At 36.5% G+C, this 21,585-nt stretch overlaps 1 protein-coding gene across 1 annotated transcript in view; it reads left to right on the top strand.

Annotated features, from left to right (window-relative positions):
• The first annotated feature begins 6,181 nt into the window (after positions 1-6,181).
• The window catches only part of LOC113238307 (cilia- and flagella-associated protein 61), a 38,979-nt gene continuing 23,575 nt past the window's right edge, over positions 6,182-21,585 (top strand). Inside the window, exons 1-11 of the mRNA XM_026475144.1 lie at positions 6,182-6,410; positions 6,607-6,741; positions 7,196-7,356; positions 9,463-9,607; positions 14,921-15,056; positions 16,088-16,230; positions 17,610-17,676; positions 18,303-18,484; positions 19,477-19,599; positions 19,822-19,976; positions 20,494-20,578. Of these exons, the coding sequence (XP_026330929.1) occupies positions 6,235-6,410; positions 6,607-6,741; positions 7,196-7,356; positions 9,463-9,607; positions 14,921-15,056; positions 16,088-16,230; positions 17,610-17,676; positions 18,303-18,484; positions 19,477-19,599; positions 19,822-19,976; positions 20,494-20,578 (1,508 nt within the window). The 5' untranslated portion in view covers positions 6,182-6,234. The remainder of the gene's footprint in view (positions 6,411-6,606; positions 6,742-7,195; positions 7,357-9,462; positions 9,608-14,920; positions 15,057-16,087; positions 16,231-17,609; positions 17,677-18,302; positions 18,485-19,476; positions 19,600-19,821; positions 19,977-20,493; positions 20,579-21,585) is intronic.

The raw sequence follows: 21,585 nt of genomic DNA, 5'->3' as shown, positions 1-21,585 counted from the left end.
GTCTATCATTTAGCAGTACCAAATTGCCGATTATAAAAAAAATGAGAATTAGATAATGATAGAAAAATAGTTTATTTCTATTTCTTCTTCTTTTAAATGTTATGGGTCCATCGAAATAATCAATGATTTTGCCAATGTCAAGTAAAAATAACTATGTACGTTTATTTCTATTTAAAAATACAGCAAATTTACCTGTGTCAAATCTAAGATACAATGGTAACGTTAAGTGCGAATTAATTATTACATCAGTGAGTTGAAAGCTTAAAGTGGATATAAATTATTTAGTTAACATATAACTTCGGTATCGACGACGAGCACATTCGTTATTAAATTATTTACTGTGAAGATGTAGCAGTCGCTATGTATTCTTTACAAATTCGTGCCAGAGTGTAATAGGCATTTATGTCGACACCGAATACAATTTTAGTATAGGAAAAAAAGGTGCGAGTATTTTAGCAATGAAGTTAGTGATTATGGTGTTTCATCGGTTGTAATAATGGTAATTGTGGAATATTGAAGGCTAACGTGTAACAGTATACGTTTTACGAATGCATTATCATAGAGAATGTGTAAATAATAATAATGTGTTATTATATACTAGGACTAAGATAATTAGCTACGAAATCATAATTTTGTGCGGATGATTCCTTATACATAATTTAATATTCTTAATATATCGCCGTGATCAATAGAGAGCTGCGCTCTTTGTTTTTAACGTTTTGTTAACGATCTCCTAAATTTAATCAAAAGTTTTGTGTGATAGATTAAAGATTTGTTTAAACCAACGCGTTCAGCTTGGACTGTAACTGTTTGTACCGATATAACATTTGGCAATTGACCGTAACTGCGGACGCGATCGTGGACGCAAGCTGACGGCGTTTGTTTAATCAGGTCTTATTTTAGTGTATTAATCGATATATTCACTTGCCTTAAGAATATAATACATCTTGTACTCGCATGTTTAAAATTATTATTATGTAGGACCCTAAATATCGCTAGTGTAAATTGTTAGAAACAAGACATGCAGTCTGAACACAAATATTTTACAGTTAAGGGTAGCTAGGATTTTATTTATTCAAGAATAAGGATACTATATCAATCTTGTCCACTTGCTTAGATAGAAGTTTCTATATATTAATATAAATTAGGTATTTATAACTGAACCTTGGCAATTTAGTTTCGCTGAAATATACAGGCAGATTCCATGGAAACAATTTTTCCTTTATTTCAGAAGAACTTGCTTGATTCAGCAAAAGTGCACTATCCACTAAAGCATAGGTTCCCAAACTTTTGGCTAACCGCCCACTTACGCAAGATAAAAAAATTTCGTCGCCCACCACAAAAAATAATTGAAAACACATATTTTTTATGTTAATACAAACAATCACAAGGAAAAAAGTTATATATTTGTAGTGTAGCTTAAATAAATTATTCAGGTTTTATTTTTTCAAATGCGGTATCAATCCTGGGCAGCATCAAGGCCCCTACCGCCCCCTAGGACTCTTCAGCGCCCATTTGGGTAAGGACCACTTCGGGAAACTATGCACTAAAGCAAAGAAATTTATGAACTATTGTTATCGAGAAGCGTAAGGGGTGTCAAATTGGCAAAAGGTAGTTCTTAGATACGTCTATGTTTTGGTGGATAATGGACCTAACATTAATTATTATAAGCCACAATTGACATACTATGTAGGAAAATAATAAAGGAAAATAATTATTATATTGATGATATTTTTATACAAGTAAAAGACATCTCAATATTAGGTAATTTAAGTTTGAAAGTGTGAAATAGCTGAACATTTTATATTTTATAACTACACATTAGATTCTAATTTTAGCAACTAGATTTTATTTCGTTTAGTACGAATATTACGTCATTTCTAGTATAATCTTATAGTTTTAGTATTAAACATCACAAATGCTATTATGAGTTTAATAATACTGAACCGAAGATGTGGTTACCCGTGTAGGTTTGTTTTACATACACTCTTGTACATATTTAGTTTAATATTCTCCTTACTAAATCAATGATCACTCTGAAAGGATATTTTGAATTTTTATTGTTTAACATTAGTGGACAAATTTAGGTTGAAATCCGCCTGACATTGACGTAAGCAATATTTCGAGTTTTAGTCGTTTAAGTAAATAGTTCAAAAATATAGACCATGAAAACACTCGTACTGTATGTAGTTGGCTGGAAATATCTAAGATGTAAATAAACGCACGTAAACGGCATTTTTATGGGAACTGGAATATCGATGTGTCTCGTATAGTAAAAACATGCGATACGGCACCTAATCACTCCAAAGACACCCACGCAATGAAGTCATCTTATTTATTGATGCTAACTAGAGCTAATTAGTTTGAATATTATTACAATTAAATTATTTTAGACTATGTGTTCTGTATATTAGAATTTCAAGTAACTGATTAATGAAGTGTTTTTTTTACGATTAAGTGAAAGCTCAAACACGCAGTTTATTATTCGTGTCGCAACTGATAGTGTTATTCACAAATTAATAACTGAAATGTATTTAAATCCAGGAAGTTTTTAATTTTATTAAGCATACTAAATAAATATAAAAGTAAAATTATTGATTTTTATTGGTTGTAAAACCTTTACTGCCCTCCTTGTCACAAGGACGCATTTGCATTTTGGTAACTTTCAAGATATTGGCACCTAGTTTTTTTTTCTTTGAAAAATGTCAAATACGCTGATTTTGCGTAAGAAAATGTACGTGTGTGTGCACTTTCCATCCTCTAAGGTGCACCTTCTGAATATTAGTCATTTAGTAGAGTAATAAAATAAATCGCGTCTTTGGGGTTTAATTACACGTTTCTTACTCATTTGTATAGTTTTCTCATGACGTCTATGAGTAGGGGAGGAGGAGGCATCTTTGACCAGGGGCAGCTTAGAACAAATGCGTTTACGCAGGCAGTTTGAATGAAAACCACCGAGTCCCACACTTGTCAGTAGCAACGGTCAGTGCGCGCGCGCCAATAACCGAATGAGAGGTCGTGTTTAGTTTCAGCGTCGAAAACTAACATAAAACATTCTCAAGGAACAATATAGATAATGGAGAGTTGCAACTTTGCTTGTTGTACGAATTGTTTTATTGCTAAAATATTGAACCCACAGCTTGCAATCGTTGAGTGTTTTTACGCATGAAAAAATATTTATTTTGTAGAGTACAGATTTGAACAAATCCAAGGGGGCAGCTTTGAACACGTTTAGAGGTTCTGATTAGCTTCCCCTGATAATGTTTTGTAATAGGTTTTGTTAATTTTTTAGTTATTTTAGTACTATTCCTGTGATATAATATGAAATTTGACAAAAAAATCGACTATTTGTAGGCTAACTTGGTCACGTGACAACTCCAGCGCACCCTGTTCAAACTCAAAATTGTTCCTGGCCCAGCATGCCCATGCGGGGCCTATGGGGATCTAAAACATGTCTTCTTCTCCTGCTCCCAATTGACTACGATACTTACACATCTGTACTCCTGGCAATCAGTATCCCACTCCCCACCTCCATAACAAGTTTATTGTATTTATGTAACAAAGATGCGTACCTAGTAATAAAGCTATTATAAATAAATTAGCGTCCGATCACTGCGGTCAACACACCTACGACACTAGTAACAGTTTTAATCATTTTTTTAGGAAGTATTCGAAAATGTTTAAACGTGTTTCTGTTGCAGCCAAAGCGATGTTTATAAATAATAAAATTAAAAGCAGCGCGAATGTAGTAAAAACGACTTAGGATATTATAAACAGTGAAACTAGAAGGGTCAAACCTCGTAACTCAGATTTTAAACTAAGATTTAATGACAAAATTGTAAACACATGCAGAAGTTGCTAAAATATTTGAAAATGTTTTTAATGACATTTCAATTTTGACTACTAAGTCTTTGAATTCATCTCTCACCGCCGCTGAACCTTACTAAAAGAAAACAATGTAGTTAGTATTACTAATTGAAGGTTCCGTCATGTATTTGCAAACGACATTGTTAAAACCTTTAAGTCTATAGACATAAAAAATACTGCTGACCTTGATGGTCTTTCATTCAGAGTAATTAGTTCTATAGTTGATTGTATTGCGCCTTATTTAGCATGTGTCTTTAATAAATGTGTTGATGATGGTGTGTTTCCTGACCTTATGAAGCAAAGTAAAGTTATTCCTCTTTTCAAATCTGGTAATATTTCAGACCTCATCAATTTCAGACCTATTTCAATACTACCAACTCTCAGTAAAATATTTCAAAAAATGATTCTAAATCAGATGTGTGCACATTTTTATAGTAATAACTTAATGTCTCCTAAGCAATTTGGTTTCACTCGGGGCCGCTCTACAACCGATGCTGGTGTTGAGTTCATGAAACGTAAATATTTGATGCATGGGAAGACTCACATGATACTGTTGGTGTATTCTGTGACCTTTCCAAGGCTTTTGATTGTGTGCACTATGATACTCTGGCCAGGAAAAAGACGCCTTTATTGTGTGGCGGGACGTGACCTCGACCTTCTTAAATCGTATGAGTGGTAGGGTACAGAGGGTCGATGTTAACGGTATGAGATCATCAGGGTTTGCAATTAGCATGGGTGCCCCTCAAGGTTCAATTCTAGGTCCATTTTAGTTTATATTAATGACTTACCTGGCCTCATGGTTTGCTGATGATCATTATTATTTAACGTTAAAAGGCACCAATGTTCCTACGACGAATGTGAACAATGCCATATCTAAAGTAGTTGATTGGTTTGCAGTTAATAACCTGCTCCTTATTTTTATTATTATGAGCCCATACTGTCCCACTGCTGAGCAAAGGCCTCCCTCCCCTCTTACCAATGTTAGAGACGGTTACAAACATTGTAGTAAGAAACGAAAAATTGAATCTTGTGGATACAGTTGTATTTCTAGGTATAACGTTAGATGCTAAATTTTAATGGCGTCCACATATAAATAAGTTATCAAAACGGCTCATAAAACGCGATTAAAAAATACGGAAACTTTCAGACGTCGAAACAGCTAGATTGGTTTACTTTACCTACTTTCACAGTTTAATGACATACGGCATTTTGCTTTGGGGTAATGCCGCCGATATCGATAGAATCTTTGTCCTGCAGAAACTTGCGGTTAGGGTAATTTACAATCTTTGCGAGGTAAGTTTAAGGAAATTAATATTCTTACACTGGCGTTACAGTACATCTATGAAAATGTAATTTACGTTAAGAGGAATAGTAATTTCTTTATGAAAAATAGTGACAGATATAACATTAATACTAAGAACAAAAATAAACTAGCTGTTCTTGACACTCGTCTTCACAAAGTCACAAATTCATTTAAGGGGCATATTCTATTTCAAGATTCCGGTTGATATACAAAATTTACCACTAACGAGGTTTAAGCAAAAACTTTATACTAAAGGTTATTATACAACTTCTACGTACTTGGATGACAAAAATCCGTGGTAATAACCCTTTTTTTTTCCATCCTCTAAGTAGTAATCCGTTTAGCTCATAGAGGTAGTCTCGATCTCTGTTGTTTGAAAGAAAAAAAAATATTGAAAATGTTGAATGTGTACATATGTTATTTACAAAGAGCAACCCTCAGAGTTTCTTGCTCATTCTTCTCAGGGGAACCTGCCTTACAAATGAACAGTAGAGTTTAACCAATGTGACGATTTCAAGTGTAATAATGCTTACCTATGAAATAAAGATTATTTTGATTTTGATTTTATAATGTACTGGCCTTATTTATCGAAAACAATAGTATCAAGCTTTAATATATAATATAACGATATATAATGGTTACCTACCTACCCAACCTTGGTAGGTTGCGTAACCATTATATATCGGCAACCATTATATATACGTATGGAATTTGAATGAAAAAGGATAACTATATCCTTTTTTTTTACCGCTAAAAAATTTTCGAATGTTGTTGGGTACTTTGTTCTTAGAGGATGGAAAACATTATAAGAACTTGTTACAGTTTTCAACTTTGACATTGGCGCAATAGTTTTGAATATTCTTCATTTAAGATTTTCATTCAAAACTGACACTAGTCTTAGCTTAGCTTAGTGGCCGCCATTAAAGAGAATAATAATATAATATAATATGTTATTGAGAGGCGCTACATTTCTCAATTCTGACATTATGATTAGCTTGATATCAGCGTCCATTTAGTAGATAATTTTTTATATTCAAATTTAATTTCTTCGCTGTAGATTGAAAATGTCGAATCAAACCTTCTCTCGCAGCGTAGAAGGTCGCAGTCAGACTGCCTTACCCGAAATTGGCAAGCTCCGCTTGTCGGAAGTGACTGATGCTCCCTTTATCTTCAAGCTTGTGAATGAGCAAATGGCGAAAACCTTCCGAGTAAATGATCCCGAACAAATTGTTTATCTTATGTGAGTGACCAATCAATGATCCGAATTTCTCATGTTATTTTTGATAAAAAAATCTTAGTGTATACTTAATTTACCAGTGGCAAAACGTGTATCTGAAGCCGATGTTGGTACGCGGTAAATGCAATGCAAATTTCCCTTTCAATACTCAATACTTCTTCGTCACTGGTTAATAAGACTAATAATGATTGTTTTATAGTGAGAATTCAGTGCTAGCAATAACCCAGTTTAATGAGTTGGGAGATATAATTGGGTTCATATCAGCGCGGGAGTATCCCTTGATACCTTCAGTACATCCTTCTGCATGGGAAGAATATGTTTGGGCAAAGTACAAGTATGTGTACAACTTACTATTTAATAGATTTTAAAGATTCTGGTTAATAAATAGCGAACTTTTTGAAGGAGAGGCTACATCGCGAACGAAGCTAAGCTAAAGTTAGCTCACATTCAGTTAGGCGTGGCAGGTTTTTGTGCATCTGTTCACACCACGAACTAAGCTACCCGAACTCATTGAACTATGTGGGCCAAGTAAATTTTGTCGTGCGGGGAAAGACTAGCGTCGAGTGGTAGCACCATCACTTCACTATGGCCCCGTATTTTCTCATCTCAGCTTTGCGCGCAGTTACGTGAACTGTGGTAAACTTAAGTTACCTTAGCTTGCATAGTTCGTTGCATGCAGCTATGTGCGCTAAACTACTCTTCCAACCAAAACTTGCCAAGTATAGGTATAGCGGACTCGCACAAGAGTATTTCGTGGGGTTTTAATAGCATATCATTTTATGTTTCAGGGCAATAGATATGAACGGAAGAAACACATTATTTCTTCATTTACTGTGTTGGAAGATTGACTACTCTAGAGAGGTTGTCGACAACATGCTAAAGTCTATTTTCATGCACGATCCTTACGTCCAATACATAGCTTTTATAAAAACCGTCGTTGGATGTTTGCGTATGTTGATTTTTTTTTTATTTAAGAGCGTTGCTTTTAGCGGTGTATTGCTGCTACCTTATACCTACCTACCTACCTATGCTACCTGCTACCTTACCTATTTCTGCCGCCAAGCAGTAATGTCAGCATTACTGTATTCCGGTATTGGAAGGGTAAGGGTGCTGGTGTAATTACAGGCACATGGGATTTGCCAACTTATGCCTCAGGGTGACGGGCGAATTGGAAGTGCCCCTCAGCTCTTTGCGAATTAAGATATTATTAAAAAAATAATCCGTGGTAGTGACCCGTTTAGTTCTTGCAGGTAGTCTCAATCTAAGATGTTGGAAATAAATATTGTAAAATTGTTAAATATATTAAAATGTACATTTAAAAGAGCAACCCCTAGAGTTTCTTGTTCATTCTTCACACGGAACTCTGCCTTACGAATGAACAGTAGAGTTTAATTAATATGACTATTTCAAGTATAATTTGCTTAGGTATCTATGAAATAAAGATGATTTGAATTTTGAATTTTTTTGAATGAAAATGGAACCTTTCTTTACTATTTACTATTTATCGAGTTCTTAGGTTTTCGCGATTGTTACACATAGGAAATGAAACTATTTTTCTGGATTTAAATCGCGTATATTTATTTTTTCAAACAAACCGACGTTTCGGGCCCTTTACAGGTCCCATGGTAACGGTTGACCAACAGTCAGTCAGTTAACAAATATCCGCGATTTAAATCCGGAAAAATAGTTTTATTTCCTATAATTACTATATTTATTTATTACAGTACTATTACACAACTGTGTAATAGTACTGTAATGGAACTCCATTGATGGTACAGATTGCCATTTTCCCATTAATGGTACCGTGGAATTTTTGTTTTTGCCCTCGATCCATAGAATATTCGCAGTTGCTTGCATCCAACACAAGATACGTTTGCGCGGCGCCTTAGGTCACCGTGCCCTAGTTCCTTATCTTTGTGTGTTATTACCTAAATAAGAAAAATAATAAGAATACTTTATTGCGTAAGCACCGAGACACACGTGACCTTAAAATTTAAATACAATATTATAAACTTTAAACTAAAATACAGCACTTACAACAAAAGTTAAAATATAATGATAAAAAAATAATAATAACTGCGTGTCGCGGCGCACGCAAACTGGATTTGCTCAGCTATTAGCACCAGCGCTACAGGCAGATATTTTCAGCCTGTAGCGCTGGTTTTCAGCAAGCCCGATGTGAGTGAAGTACGGACTCCAGCGCAAACAAAACAAATCCATGCATAACGTGTGTGTGAAACTTGATATATCCTAAAATATTTACACTAAATATATAATACGAATACATAGATAAATAAAACAGCATAAGTGTAAACTAATTTAATTACATAATTAATAGATGTATACATGTATACGTTATATTAAGATGTAATTAATATTGTGTGCATAATAAATAGTTGAGCACTACATACAGTACGGCCACTGCGTTTTGGGTTGTACAGTTGTAAAAAGTAAGACTATATTTCATTGTTTGGAATAATGTTCTGTGTCTTTTAACTATTGTCATTTAATCAGCCGCCCTTACCATAAACAACGTATCTAATCGAAAGTTTTAACGAAATTGAGTTATTGACTGCGTGGCCGAACGGTTATTATGCTGGCCTGCCATGCAGAGGTCCCGGGTTCGATTCCTGGGCCGGGAGAAATATTTTTATGGCCTACAGTTATTTCTCTCGTGAGTTTGGGTATAATTTGTGGTTGTTTACGTGTGTGTCCATGGCACCCGCGTCTCAGGATTTCCCTAAAACGGGGTTATCAGCATATGATAGTTATTTATTATTGTTATTTAGGTATAACATATGAGCCAAACGAGATCTTCGACACCTATCAGCGGTTTATTTTAAATATCTTAATTAGTGTCAGTAAAATCAGCTAGCTGACGTTTTTCAAGGGAAAATAGAACTTGAGGTGCCAATATCCTGAAAGTTAACAAAATGAAAATGCGTTGTTTATGACAGGAAGGCAGTATAGGAAGCCTGTTTGCTGTACATTTTTGGTGATTCTTACAATCATAGCCAGTATTGTGTATCATCTCTTTTTTCTGTACTACCTTCAGAGTTAGTACCAGGATCATCGCGACCAGAAGGATCGTTTCATCGTATGCAGGCTACGGCGCGAGGCATACCAGGTGAAAGGTTACCTGGAATGTACGTCGCTGACCGCAAGGAGGTCAGTCCACGTCTACGTGTGCGCCGCGCTGTGTAAGTTGCCGATACTCCCATGTTTTGTAACCTGCGTTCAATCTTTTCTAGCGCTAGAGTTGATATTTCATCAAACTGACAATGGTTATACAGTGTTTTTTAAGTGGGATAGTAAGGGGAAATTCGAAACTAAAGGAGATATAAGGCTCAACTCACACTGGCGCAGAGTCGAAGCGTCATGTCGCGTGCTGTTTTTCAACTACAACGCCTGGCGACGCGCGACTACGCTCGTATTAGTGCCCTCTACGGGACGCCTCACTGCGCCCAAGTAACGCGTGGCGACGCGCGTCGCCGCACGTCGCCGCGCGTTGACGCGCGTTTCCATATGTGCATACAATAACTTACAAATAAATGGACGTCGGGTCCGCGCTAAAAAGTGTCCCAACTTACAGGGCGTTAAAATCTTGTAAAAATTACTCAACTAAAGTGAAAAAACAGTATGGTATATCATATTTTCAGTAAGTACTACATTGTGTTATCATAGTTATCATTTAAGTGTTATTTTATGCACTAGTATACATATATAGTATTTAATTTATATTTAAATTAATCGTATATATAAATTACAAAAGCAATCAAAATAATCAAATAGCTAACTGTCTCTTTCCGACTCATTGCTTGCGTAAAAGACTGAACGGACCCATCACGTGGATTTGAAACACAAGCGTTTGAAATATTTAGAACAAAAATTTCATAGAGTCGCTTTGACGCTAATGTTATTATTAAAATATTTTTAATACATCTTAGTAATACTTTCAAATATTGTTGTACTCTTTCTACAGCTCAGGGTTACGAATCAGAAAACCGAAAATACATTTGCCCGAAATAACGTTTGCATGAGCTTCCATAATCCCGAAAGTATTTTTTTAGGTTTTTCGGGAGAAATATGTGTATGGCCTACATTTATTTCTCTCGTGAGTTTGGGTGTAATTTGTGGTTGTCTATATGTGTGTCCACGGCACCCGTGACACAGGGTTTCCCTAATGCGGGGCAATGTTGAGTGTGTGCTTTATTATAATTATTATTATTAATTAATACCTAAGTGTTTATTTTGGAAAGCGTTTCTCTTGCGCAATCAATATCGCGCATTTTAATTTTGTAATTATCTCACAACGGCAAATACCCTACTACCATCATAGCCGTACTTTTTCAAGCACAAGAAACATTTGTAAGAACTATGAGCAGTACGACTATGCCTGTTGACGGTATCAACCGTTGTCAGTGATAAATCGTAATAATTATATTGAATCAATGTAAGCACTACGGCATATAGAAAAGTGGTGACGTTTTTGAGCGCAATATAATTTCAGTACTATGCATGAACGGGTGAAGGAAATGGTAAGAAAAGAAACGAAACCAGAGCTGATGCAAGCTTAATAAAAGACCATAATATTAAAGCTTTGGTATGTGATTACATCAATGAGTGAACTGTGGATAGAAAGGAGAGAATACAGGAATTTATCCAGGAAACATAGCTTGAACTTAAGAAGAAAGTGACAAGTATTACCAGAGAACATCTTACACCGCCGCATTAAAAATCAAAAGTTGGATGAATGAAAAAAATATACCAACTTAAGAAACAAAGAAGTTAATTGAAGCAGACTGACAGTGCAAATTAAATAGGATTTTTTTTAAAGTTTAAGCAATTTGTAGCTTTCACATGCAAACAATGTATAATAATACAAATAGTACAACCTTGATAGCCTAACGGTTTGCACTGTGGGCACTGGATGAGAAGTTCCCGGGTTCGATACCGGTAGGATCAATTTAACAAATTAACTTTTCTAACTGGTTCTGGTCTTGGTATTCTATTGTAAGACAATCACCTTTTCTGAAAACTAGGGAACTCTCTGTACATACTCCCCATGAGTATCAGAGCAACAAAATCCCAGAGCAGAACCAATTTGCAAAAGTTCATTTCCCAAATTGGTTCTACTGGGAATCGAACCTGGGACCACGAACGATAGAATTTATTCCGGGGCATAACTCAGAACACCCAGGCCAAAACAACTTTCGAAAAGTTCACATTTAGTTTTATAGTTGATTGAGCTGGTTTTTTACGGTTTTAAAAAAAAATCTCGAATAATTCGAGAAATCGAGTACGAGAATTGTCGAAACTCAAGAAAAAAAAGTCAGACACCCTAGCTCGTAATAAATGGCATTGTATAAAATTCAACATGTACGTATGAAATTTATTTATAAATAATAAAGGCTACTCCATTATACTTGTGTTCAAATAGTTTTCACTAGAAGCTACATACGTGCGTTTTGGTAAGTTTCCAGTAGAAGTTGAATATGGTGTTTTTTTGCGCCTTTTAATTGTTGCAAGCAAAATTAGGCAGTAATGCAATGACATTACAATTTAAATTCAACGTTTTAGCTTTTTCATATTCCTTTACATGTCACTAAGTTTAAATAGGTTGACTTGGGACATTTTTTTCGTGGTTTTTGTATTAGACCCGTCGTCCATTTATTTTTAAGTCAATGTTTGCATAACACAAATTTGTACCTTAATGATGAGAAAATAGAGATGAATATGCTATAGACGAAAAACATAACGCGTCGCGACGCTTCGACTCTGCGCCAGTGTGTGTTGAGCCTAATGAGACTGTCTTATTATACTATTAAGTCTTTTTTGTGAAAACAATTTTGGTATAGTCAGTTTTTTTGGTCAAACTGGAGTTACCCATAAAAATGAATAAAATTGATTATTTTTTAGTGCCAATCGATTCAGTGTCATGTAAGGATTATTTCGTTGTATTGGAAGTATTGGGGTTCGTACCCAATGTACGTAAATATAGAATGTTCGTAGTAAAGTATGTTTGATGGTAATGTATAGTAACGTAGTTAGTAATGTAGGTTGATAAAAAATACGTAAGGCATCGTACTGTCCGAAGGTCTTTTGTATTGTACTAAAAATACTACGTAATTGTACATATGTATGCGCGACAATGCGCGCGATCAGCAGCATATTCCAGTAGTTATACATACAGGAAGAAAAAATCGGGACGGCAGAAGTTGGTCAAATTGAATAAAATATTTTTCATAATTGTCAACCGTGAACATGGAACCTGTAAAGGTCCCATAACGTTGGTTTGTTTGAAAAAACAAATGTGGAGAGATTTAGTTCATGAAAACAATAGTTTTCATTTTCTATGTGTAACAATCGCGAAAACCTAAAAATATACACTGTACGAGGGTCATGCCAGAAGAACTTAGATACGCTTTAATCACTTGTTTGATACTGGCAAGTTATACAACGTCGTAAAGGCAGGTTATTTGCTAATTAATTTTAAAATGGAACACGTCTTAATTAGAATTCTTTTTTATTTATTTTTTTATTTTTCGGAGACAATCTGGCGGGAATTTTGTTCGCAACAATGGAGCTCTCTCAACGTTATTTTTGGTTATGATTTGTTATGACTACAATAAAGGTTTAAATCCGCAAGAATATTTTGAACTTTTTGCCACAAGTTTTGAAGATACTGCTTGTTCACGAGCTACAGTTCTCAATGGGTTTGCTGAATTTAAAAGAGGACGGGGAAGCTTTGAAGATGAGGCGAAGTCAGGTGGCCGCCAACCGCGGTTACTCAAGAAAACGTTCTAGCTATCGAAAAAGTAATTTGTGAAAACCGACGAACTACATATGTAGAGCTTGAGCGAGAGAACTGGGCATTGGATCAGCAGCATCGCAAACTATTATTCACGGACCACTGTCTCTCCATAAGCGTTGTCGAGATGGTTTCCGCACAAACTTAACGATGAGCAGAAAGAACGTCGCGTGGATTTGGGCAAATTTGTGATAGATAAATTCGACCCTGGCGAGAAAAAATAAACGTTTTTGATATACTGACAGGTGACGAAACATGGTTATATAACTATGATCCTGAAAAAAAGCGACAGTCCACTTTATGGTGCTTCGAAGATGAGCCGACGCCAACGAAATGTCGTCGTATACCTACGAAGCACACAAAAACAAATGGTCGCCTCATTTTTCTGCATGACGGGACACATTGCTACTGTAGTGCTAGAGGATCAAAGAACAGTTAACTCCGAATGGTATATAACAGTTTGTGCCCCAAAAATGTTGTCAACTTGGTGTTACAAGCAGCACACTTCTGCTAGAACGCTCGACTACTTTCATTCAAAAATGTATTTATTCTGCCGCACCCGCCATATTCCCCTGACTTAGCACCTTGTAATTTTTACCTCTTTCCAAAAATTAATGAAAATTTAAAGGCAAGCTGTTTGAAAGCAAAGAAGATGCGTTGGCTGCTTATAACTTGGAGACTTCCGAGATGTCTAAAGAAGAGTGGTCATCGATATTTTCCAAGTGGTTTAGACGAATGGAAAAGTGTATACGTGTTCATGGTGAATATTTTGAAAGACCGATATCGAATCGATCGATCTGTAATAAAGAATAAAGTTTATAATTTTTGAAAAGCTTATTTCTTTTGGCATGGCCCTCGTATAGTGTAATGTTCAGTCTGACACAGACATCCGATTCGGATAAAAATTAAAAACAAAATGCTTATCGCTCTACTAGGAGATTCGAGCCCGTGTATTGTGCTATTATGAAGTTTGCGTGTACTTACTCCCAAGTAGTAGTGCCTATGCTTTCTTTAAAATGTATCGTACACATTTAGGAGCCAATTAAATTAGAAAAATTGTAACATACCTAATAAATAAAAAGTACGAAATTAATTATTTTTTTCTACGATATTACTTTAAATGATTTGTATAGGTACTGTATCTGAACGACTATGGCAACTCATAAAGGTTGGGCTCTACTTTTTTATATTTTTTTAAATATATATTTTTTCAGGGTTGTTACGAACTGTGTCACACCCTGGCCTCGGTTTGTCGTGGAGTTTTGGGACACCCAGTATAGTTAAAACGTATTTATCGAAGCTCTTAGACTTCTGTTTGTTGAATATATTTTTAACCATTTTACGTAGTCGATTGACTTAAGAGCTTTCCTTTCGCAATATAATTACGTTTAAAAAAGTTTATCTTAACGATTCCGTGTACAGGCAAGGACTCTTGAATATATTCCCGTACATACCTACTTACATAAAAATTGCATTAAATTCGAAACAACTCTGTCTTGGCAACATTAAGTAAGCTCAAGCAGCGGTATTCCTTTTACGATTTAGAGAACAACTGATTCTGTTGAAACTTCAGATGCAATTGTCTGAGTGAAAACTGAGTTAAAATATTTTGTAGACGTGAGATTTACTCAATCATGAGTAACCACGCATATCAATGCGTTGCTGTTTGAGCGAATGTTTGTATGTACGATTATGTACACAGCGAAGAGGACAATGACGACATAGTGCCGATCATAGACCGCCACTCGACCCGACTGCGTGAGCTCTACGGCGATTACTACGTCAGCGAGTTGATATCAAGGCATCCGGAATCCGAGCGCACTCTACTTGTTTGTGAAGTAAGATTTCAGTAAAAATTTTTTTCACACTTGCTCTTAAGTAGTAGTATAATGTGCAGCAAGACTAGGCCATATTTTTATCTTATGGCCCTAAGGTGGTATTGATATTTTTTGTTTTGTTTTTGCTATTCTATTGCCATTGGTTTCTGCTCTCCCGCGCCTCCCACTCGGCACGGGAGCCTAGAATTGCAGTGGACTTTTTGACTAAATTTATGAAAACTAATATTAATACGGTCGGCTTTGTTTCATTTACAAAATTTAATAAGATATATAAAATTTTAAGGTACACGAGTACCGAGTTACGAGTTTACGAAAACACCATTAAAATATTTTACGTTTTATTTACACATAAAGCTAAACAAAAAAAAATTGAATGCTCAAAAAAATTGTATTCTTTATATAATACTAGCTGGGGCCCGCAACTAAGTCTGCGTAGAGTATATAGGTACTTCGAGTAGCTTACTGTAGGTACTAACTGGTTCTAATTATAAACGTTCGGGCCGTTAAAACCCCCACCTTCAGCTCGGGCTTTTAAAATCCCTCTGTATGCAATTGCCTACTTACCGCCCTAGTAACATAATGTACTATTACGATCTAAGTTGAAGTTTTAATACTAACTTTTTTAATATAACTTTTTTATAAAAAAACGATCTCAAAAGTTCGTGGAATTACATCTATTTGCCAAGTTTTATTGAAATCGGTTAGTGGAAAGTGCGCGAAACTGGCTGGGCGGGAAACTTCATCCCCTAGTTTTGAAGTACCCTCTTTTCAACAAAAAAAAATCATCAAAATCCGTTCACAAATGCCGGAGTAATCGCGTAACATATGTCCAAAAAAATACAGTCGAATTGAGAACCTCCTCCATTTTTTGAAGTCGGTTAAAAACAGCTAAAAGGCATGCCACGGGGTGTTAGGTATCGAATAAATTTTTTTTTATGCATTTTCGTCATATTTACAAAGCGATTGTAACTTATTTATACCTAATTTCGACGGTCATGAGATATTGTTATTACAAATTATTGCTGTTTCAGTATAAAGAAGTGGCCGTTGGAGTAATATCTCTGAACACAGAAATAAATTTCGAGGCGTTGGAGGAGAGTTACGACTTGTCGCCTTTTGCGGGCTTGCGTCATACTGATTCCGAATTTTCTAAGTCGCCTAAAGATACGGAGTCGTTAGTTACCTTAAAAACTACTAAAAATTACTACTACTCCTTCTTACTCCCTACTACTACTATCTAACCTTCGTGGTCAAACGGTTTCCATGCCGGTCTGCCACGCAGAAGTCCCGGGTTCGATTCCCGGGCCGGGAGAAATATTTATAAAGGCTTACATTGATTTCTCTCGTGAGTTTGGGTGTAATTTGTAGTTGTTTATGTTTGTGTCCATGGCACCCGCTACACAAGGTTTCCCTAGGTGGGGCTATGACTGTGTGCGTTATTTATTTATTATTATATTGCTTTATTCATTGTATTTACTATTACAATATTAATTATATTGAAAAGTTTAAAATAGGGTCTTACAGGCTCAAGTGAGTTTAGTAGCTATAGAGCTCCTTGTGAAAGAGTTCGTCCAGGGAAGTACTGCCACCTTACCTATTTCTGCCGCCAAGCAGTGATGTAATCATTATTGCGTTCCGGTTTTGCAGGGTAAATGTGCTGATTAAGTTATAGGCACATGGGACTTTTCAACTTATGTCCCAGTGCACCTCAGATCTTTGCGATTTAAAGCTCTGTGTGGCGCTGCAACCGTTATGGACAGGACAGACATTTACCATCACGTCTTGGTCGTCCCGTCACTTAGTATTATACAAAAAAGTGAACGTTACGCTTGACAAGCTTGATAACGCATGCGATAAGAACGGTCTAAAGTGTCAAATGATGTGAACTTGACTTGTATTTAATTTTTGTTCCATTTAGCCCTCGCCCAGAGTCCGTAACTGCTGAACCAGTAAGATCTTCATCTAGAAACCTATCGTAATAAAAAAGGTAGGTATATAGGAAAAGAGAATTATAAACGTTAGTAATCGTTTATAATTCTCTTTTCCTATATACCTACCTTTTTTTATTTATATTTGTCCCGTGGCACACAATGAATGACATCAATTACCTGGTCTCAATCCAGGGAATTCCCTGTACTATGAGTACCAGAGTAACGGATTTCTGGGTCAATATCCAGACAACACAGGCAAGAATCTAATTAAAAACATTCTAATCTAAAATTGTACCCGAAACGACCTCATTAAGCGGCAATAGTGCCTCTGGGCCGCCGAGGTTGTCAATAATCTTTTTTTTTATCGTACCACCAAGTGACGGCACGAACAAGCTATGCGTCTGTACAAGTGTACATAACAATTGAGAGAAAAGATTTGTGATGCTGCGCCCGTCAACCTGATATACAAGATGACAAGTTCCTGTAATTTTATCAGCACCCTTCAAAACTGGAAGGCAGTAATGCTCACATTACTGCTTGGCGGCAGAAATAGGTGAGGTAGCAGTACTTCCCTGGACGAACTCTTTCACAAGGAGAACTCCTACTAACATTGTTACTCCAGGCTCGTGGATCCGGGATCAACAACGGAGTCCTGCTATTATTTGGAGACTCTTGACTGGCCGTCAAAGGTGACTTAATTATCTTTAGCTGACTAGGTATAAATCTGTGTTTTCACTGTTTGGATGGGTCCAATTCCCAACTGGATCAGCGATTATTGCTTCAACGTGGGTACAGTAGAGGCAATAGTCGCTGGTACTAACCGTGGATACAGTAGAGGCAATAGTCGCTGGTACTAACCAGCGACTATTGCCTCTACTGTACCCACGTTCAGTCGTTTTGATGGAATTTTTCTTTGTGAACTTTAACTTTACTTTTGACCTTAAATTGTAATCATTTAACTGCCTCTGTGGCCGATCGGTTACCCTACTGGTATCCGTTCTATGTGGCGCAGAGGTCCCGGGTTTGATTCCCAAACCGGGAGAAATATTTGTATGGCCTACATTTATTTCTCTCGTGAGTTTGGGTGTAATTTGTGGTTGTCTATGTACCTATGTGCCCATGGTATCCGCGGTACGATTTTCCATAGTTCCCTAGGTTATGAGGTTATATTTAATAATATAATAACACTGGGTTGAGTATTTTCGCAAAAAATATGTAGTTGAATATCATAGTAGTAAAAACATCATGACATTCAACAAAAGTAATAATGATATATAGTTTTGGGTTTCACTGTAGTTTGTTGTTTATTTTGAAGGAAGAAGTAGAAAAAGAAGAGAGTGACAACGTTACAATTCTCAAAGAAAGGTCTTCTTCGGCGTCGTCAGCGTACTACTCCAACATCGTGTACATTGACTGGATTAATGAAGAAGAGGAAATCGAATTTGACATAATAAATATCGACTCTGACCTTTTAAGGCTGCCGCCGGACTTTTTTTCGTACGGTTATTTACATTGAATTTCCTCCTATTATTATTATTAAATATTACAATGATAATTGATATAAAATATTAATGCTAGTGATATTGGTAAAATTATTTAAAATTCAACAGCAGTGCGAGACTCCGAATATAACTAGCCGTCTCTTGAAATGGGCGATTGATTATGATTACCATCTTCATGTAATAACTGTGCTTTGATTTGTATTTTGAGGAAAAAGTGTTCTTATTAATAATTTATCGTAATAGAGAGAGTAATAGAGTCGACTGGGATATTATAATCCTTACTGAATGCTGGCTCTTACAGTCTCCTATTCAGCCTACACTGGAGAGATATAAAACTTTCGCTACTGTTTCTAACAAAAATCAGAATGAAGGAGTGGTGGTTTATTTCAGGGAGCACCTTACAGTGACAATAACTGAACCTACGTTTCCAGATGCAAACTCTTTACTTATCATCATAAACCAGCAAATAGCACTACTTGCATTGTATCGTTCGCCCTCAAAGTATAATGTCGATCATTTTATCGCTTCTCTTGATATTGCACTTGCGCTGTGCTCATCTTACAAAACGATAGTGCTCACTGGCGATATTAATATCGATATTGCTGAATCAACCTCCGATACGCGGTCTCATACGTACCTAAATCTTGTTGCATCTCATGGACTACTGCCAGCACATACAATTCCTACACGTTTAAACTCCTGTATCGATCATATCTGCCTAAAAACCACTCTGACTGCTCATGTGGTAAACTCTTCGGTGACTGACCATGATGCTAGTATCCTCTTTCTGGAACTATTCCTTCCTATCACACCCAGTAATAAGATAATTAACAAAACAGATTTCGATGGACTTAATAAATATCTTACGACCGTAGATTTTAGCAGTATTGAGACCTATATTGATAGTAATGTTGCTACAGAACTCTTAATTAATATACTGCAAACTGCTATAAAATCTAACACTAAAATTATAGTCGTGTCTAACAGGAGAAGAATTAAGAAACCCTGGATTACTACAGGTTTGCTCAAGTGCATGAAGCACCGCGATAAACTACATGTGAAACAAAGGAAAAACCCTAGTGATGAAGTTTTAGAAAGGATATACAAAAGGTAGCGGAATTTTTGCAATGCTCTTCTAAGAAAACTAAAGAGGGAGTACGAAAGGAATGAATTGAGGAAGGTCAAGGGAAATTCAAAGCTACTATGGGACACAATCAGAACAATAACTGGCACTAAAAGAATTAATGACCCACCAATTCATTTGATATCTACAACAAGCAATCCGCTTTCTGTTGTAAAATCAGTCAATTCTTACTTTGCAAATGTGGGCAGTTCCCTGCCTCGTAAAATACTGAATATGCGGAATACTCCACCACAGGATCCCCCTCTTGGTCTTTCTCCCCACTCATTCGGTCTTCCCAAGAGGAACCAGGAAATCGAAACTATAATTCTAAATCTTAAGCCTGGCAGTGCGGTGGGAATTGATGGTATATCGACATAGCTTTTGAAATCATTTAGTGGCATTCTGACTCCATCAATCACCCATATCTGCAATCTCGCTTTCACTACAGGGAATTTCCCGCAACCTCTTAAAAGATCTCGCATACGTCCCATATTTAAGGATCGGAACTGGGTCGAAAACTATAGACCGATTTCTATCTTACCTGAATGCACTGACACAACACATAGTAACCAATTTGAACGAGAATAACAAGGTATTAGTAATTTTTCTGGACCTAGCAAAAGCGTTCGACACAGTTTCGATTCCCCACCTGTTGAATAAACGTGAATACATGGGAATCAGAAATCTCCAGTTAGAACTTTTTGCCAGCTATTTGCAGAATAAGTGCCAGTCTGTGCGTTTCAGGGACTGGGTTAGTGGTGACGAACCAGTGAGTTTTGGGGTCCCGCAGGGCAGTATCCTCGACCCCACGTCGTTTCTAACATACATAAATGATCTGTGTAACCCGTCTCTTCATAACGGTAAAATAATTACTTTTGCAGATGATACTGCCCTGCTCTTTAGTTCTGACACTTGGGAAGGTGCATTCAGCTCGGCGCAAAAGGGTCTTAATACTGTTGTAGAATGGTTAAATCGCAATATACTCACACTAAATATCGAGAAGACGAAGTGCTTGACTTTTACCATAAGACCTCAGGACCAACCAACAAGGGTGCACTCCTGCAATGATCAACAGCTGAAAGTGAGCGTATGCTCGTGCCCAGACCTCAATAGCACCACTCACATCAAATACTTGGGGATTATTATTGACAATCGGCATGGCTTTCACCACCACATCAATGCACTTTCATCAAAATTAAGAAAACTCATGTACATGTTCAAGAACGTTAGATATGTTGCGGATATTAGTATCATTAAAATGTTGTATTACGCATTGTGTCAGTCATTGATAGGTTACTGTATCTCCACTTGGGGTGGGGCATCAAAAACTCTACTCCTAAAACTTGAGAGAGCATAACGATGCATTATAAAAGTTGCTCTTTCTCAACCTTACTATTTTCCAACGGATAAGCTCTATGGTCTCCTTGGAGTTTTATCGGTGGGACAACTTTATGTTCTTCAAACAGTTCTTAGGAAGCATTCCCTCCTTACCTGTGACCCTATGTTACTGTCAGATTGCCGCAAAAAGTTTAATGTTTGCCCAAGAACAGGCTACAGGAAATCATTCGTCAGACGATTTTTCTGCTATATGTGAGGCATGCTTTATAACGAACTAAACAACCGCCTGTCATTTTACTCTCTTAGTAGGTGTCAATGTACTGACGAGTCTCGACTACGCATCAACGGAGGTTATGATAACCTCTCTTCAATGATCTCCCTCCTCAAACATCATCGTCAAAATTTTTTTCTTTGCTGGATTACCTCCCAAAAGAGAAACAGGTCTTTCACTCTGAGTGACCTACTCTTAATTTCTATCTTACATAGCGCATAATGACTGTCACGCCAGTTGGCATGCGATCCCAAGAGCAGGTCTCTAACTACTCGTAGGGCTATGATATGTGTAGATGTGTCAACATCAAAATCTAATGTTAGGACATCAATTTCAAATGATACCGATACGCACTTTATTATAA

This window comes from Hyposmocoma kahamanoa, unplaced genomic scaffold (genome assembly GCF_003589595.1).
Source record: "Hyposmocoma kahamanoa isolate Upper Pololo Valley unplaced genomic scaffold, ASM358959v1 95, whole genome shotgun sequence".
In the NCBI taxonomy this organism is placed as follows: domain Eukaryota; kingdom Metazoa; phylum Arthropoda; class Insecta; order Lepidoptera; family Cosmopterigidae; genus Hyposmocoma; species Hyposmocoma kahamanoa.
The sequence above is the reverse complement of the archived record's forward strand: the minus strand, read 5'-3'. Positions and strand labels throughout refer to the sequence as shown.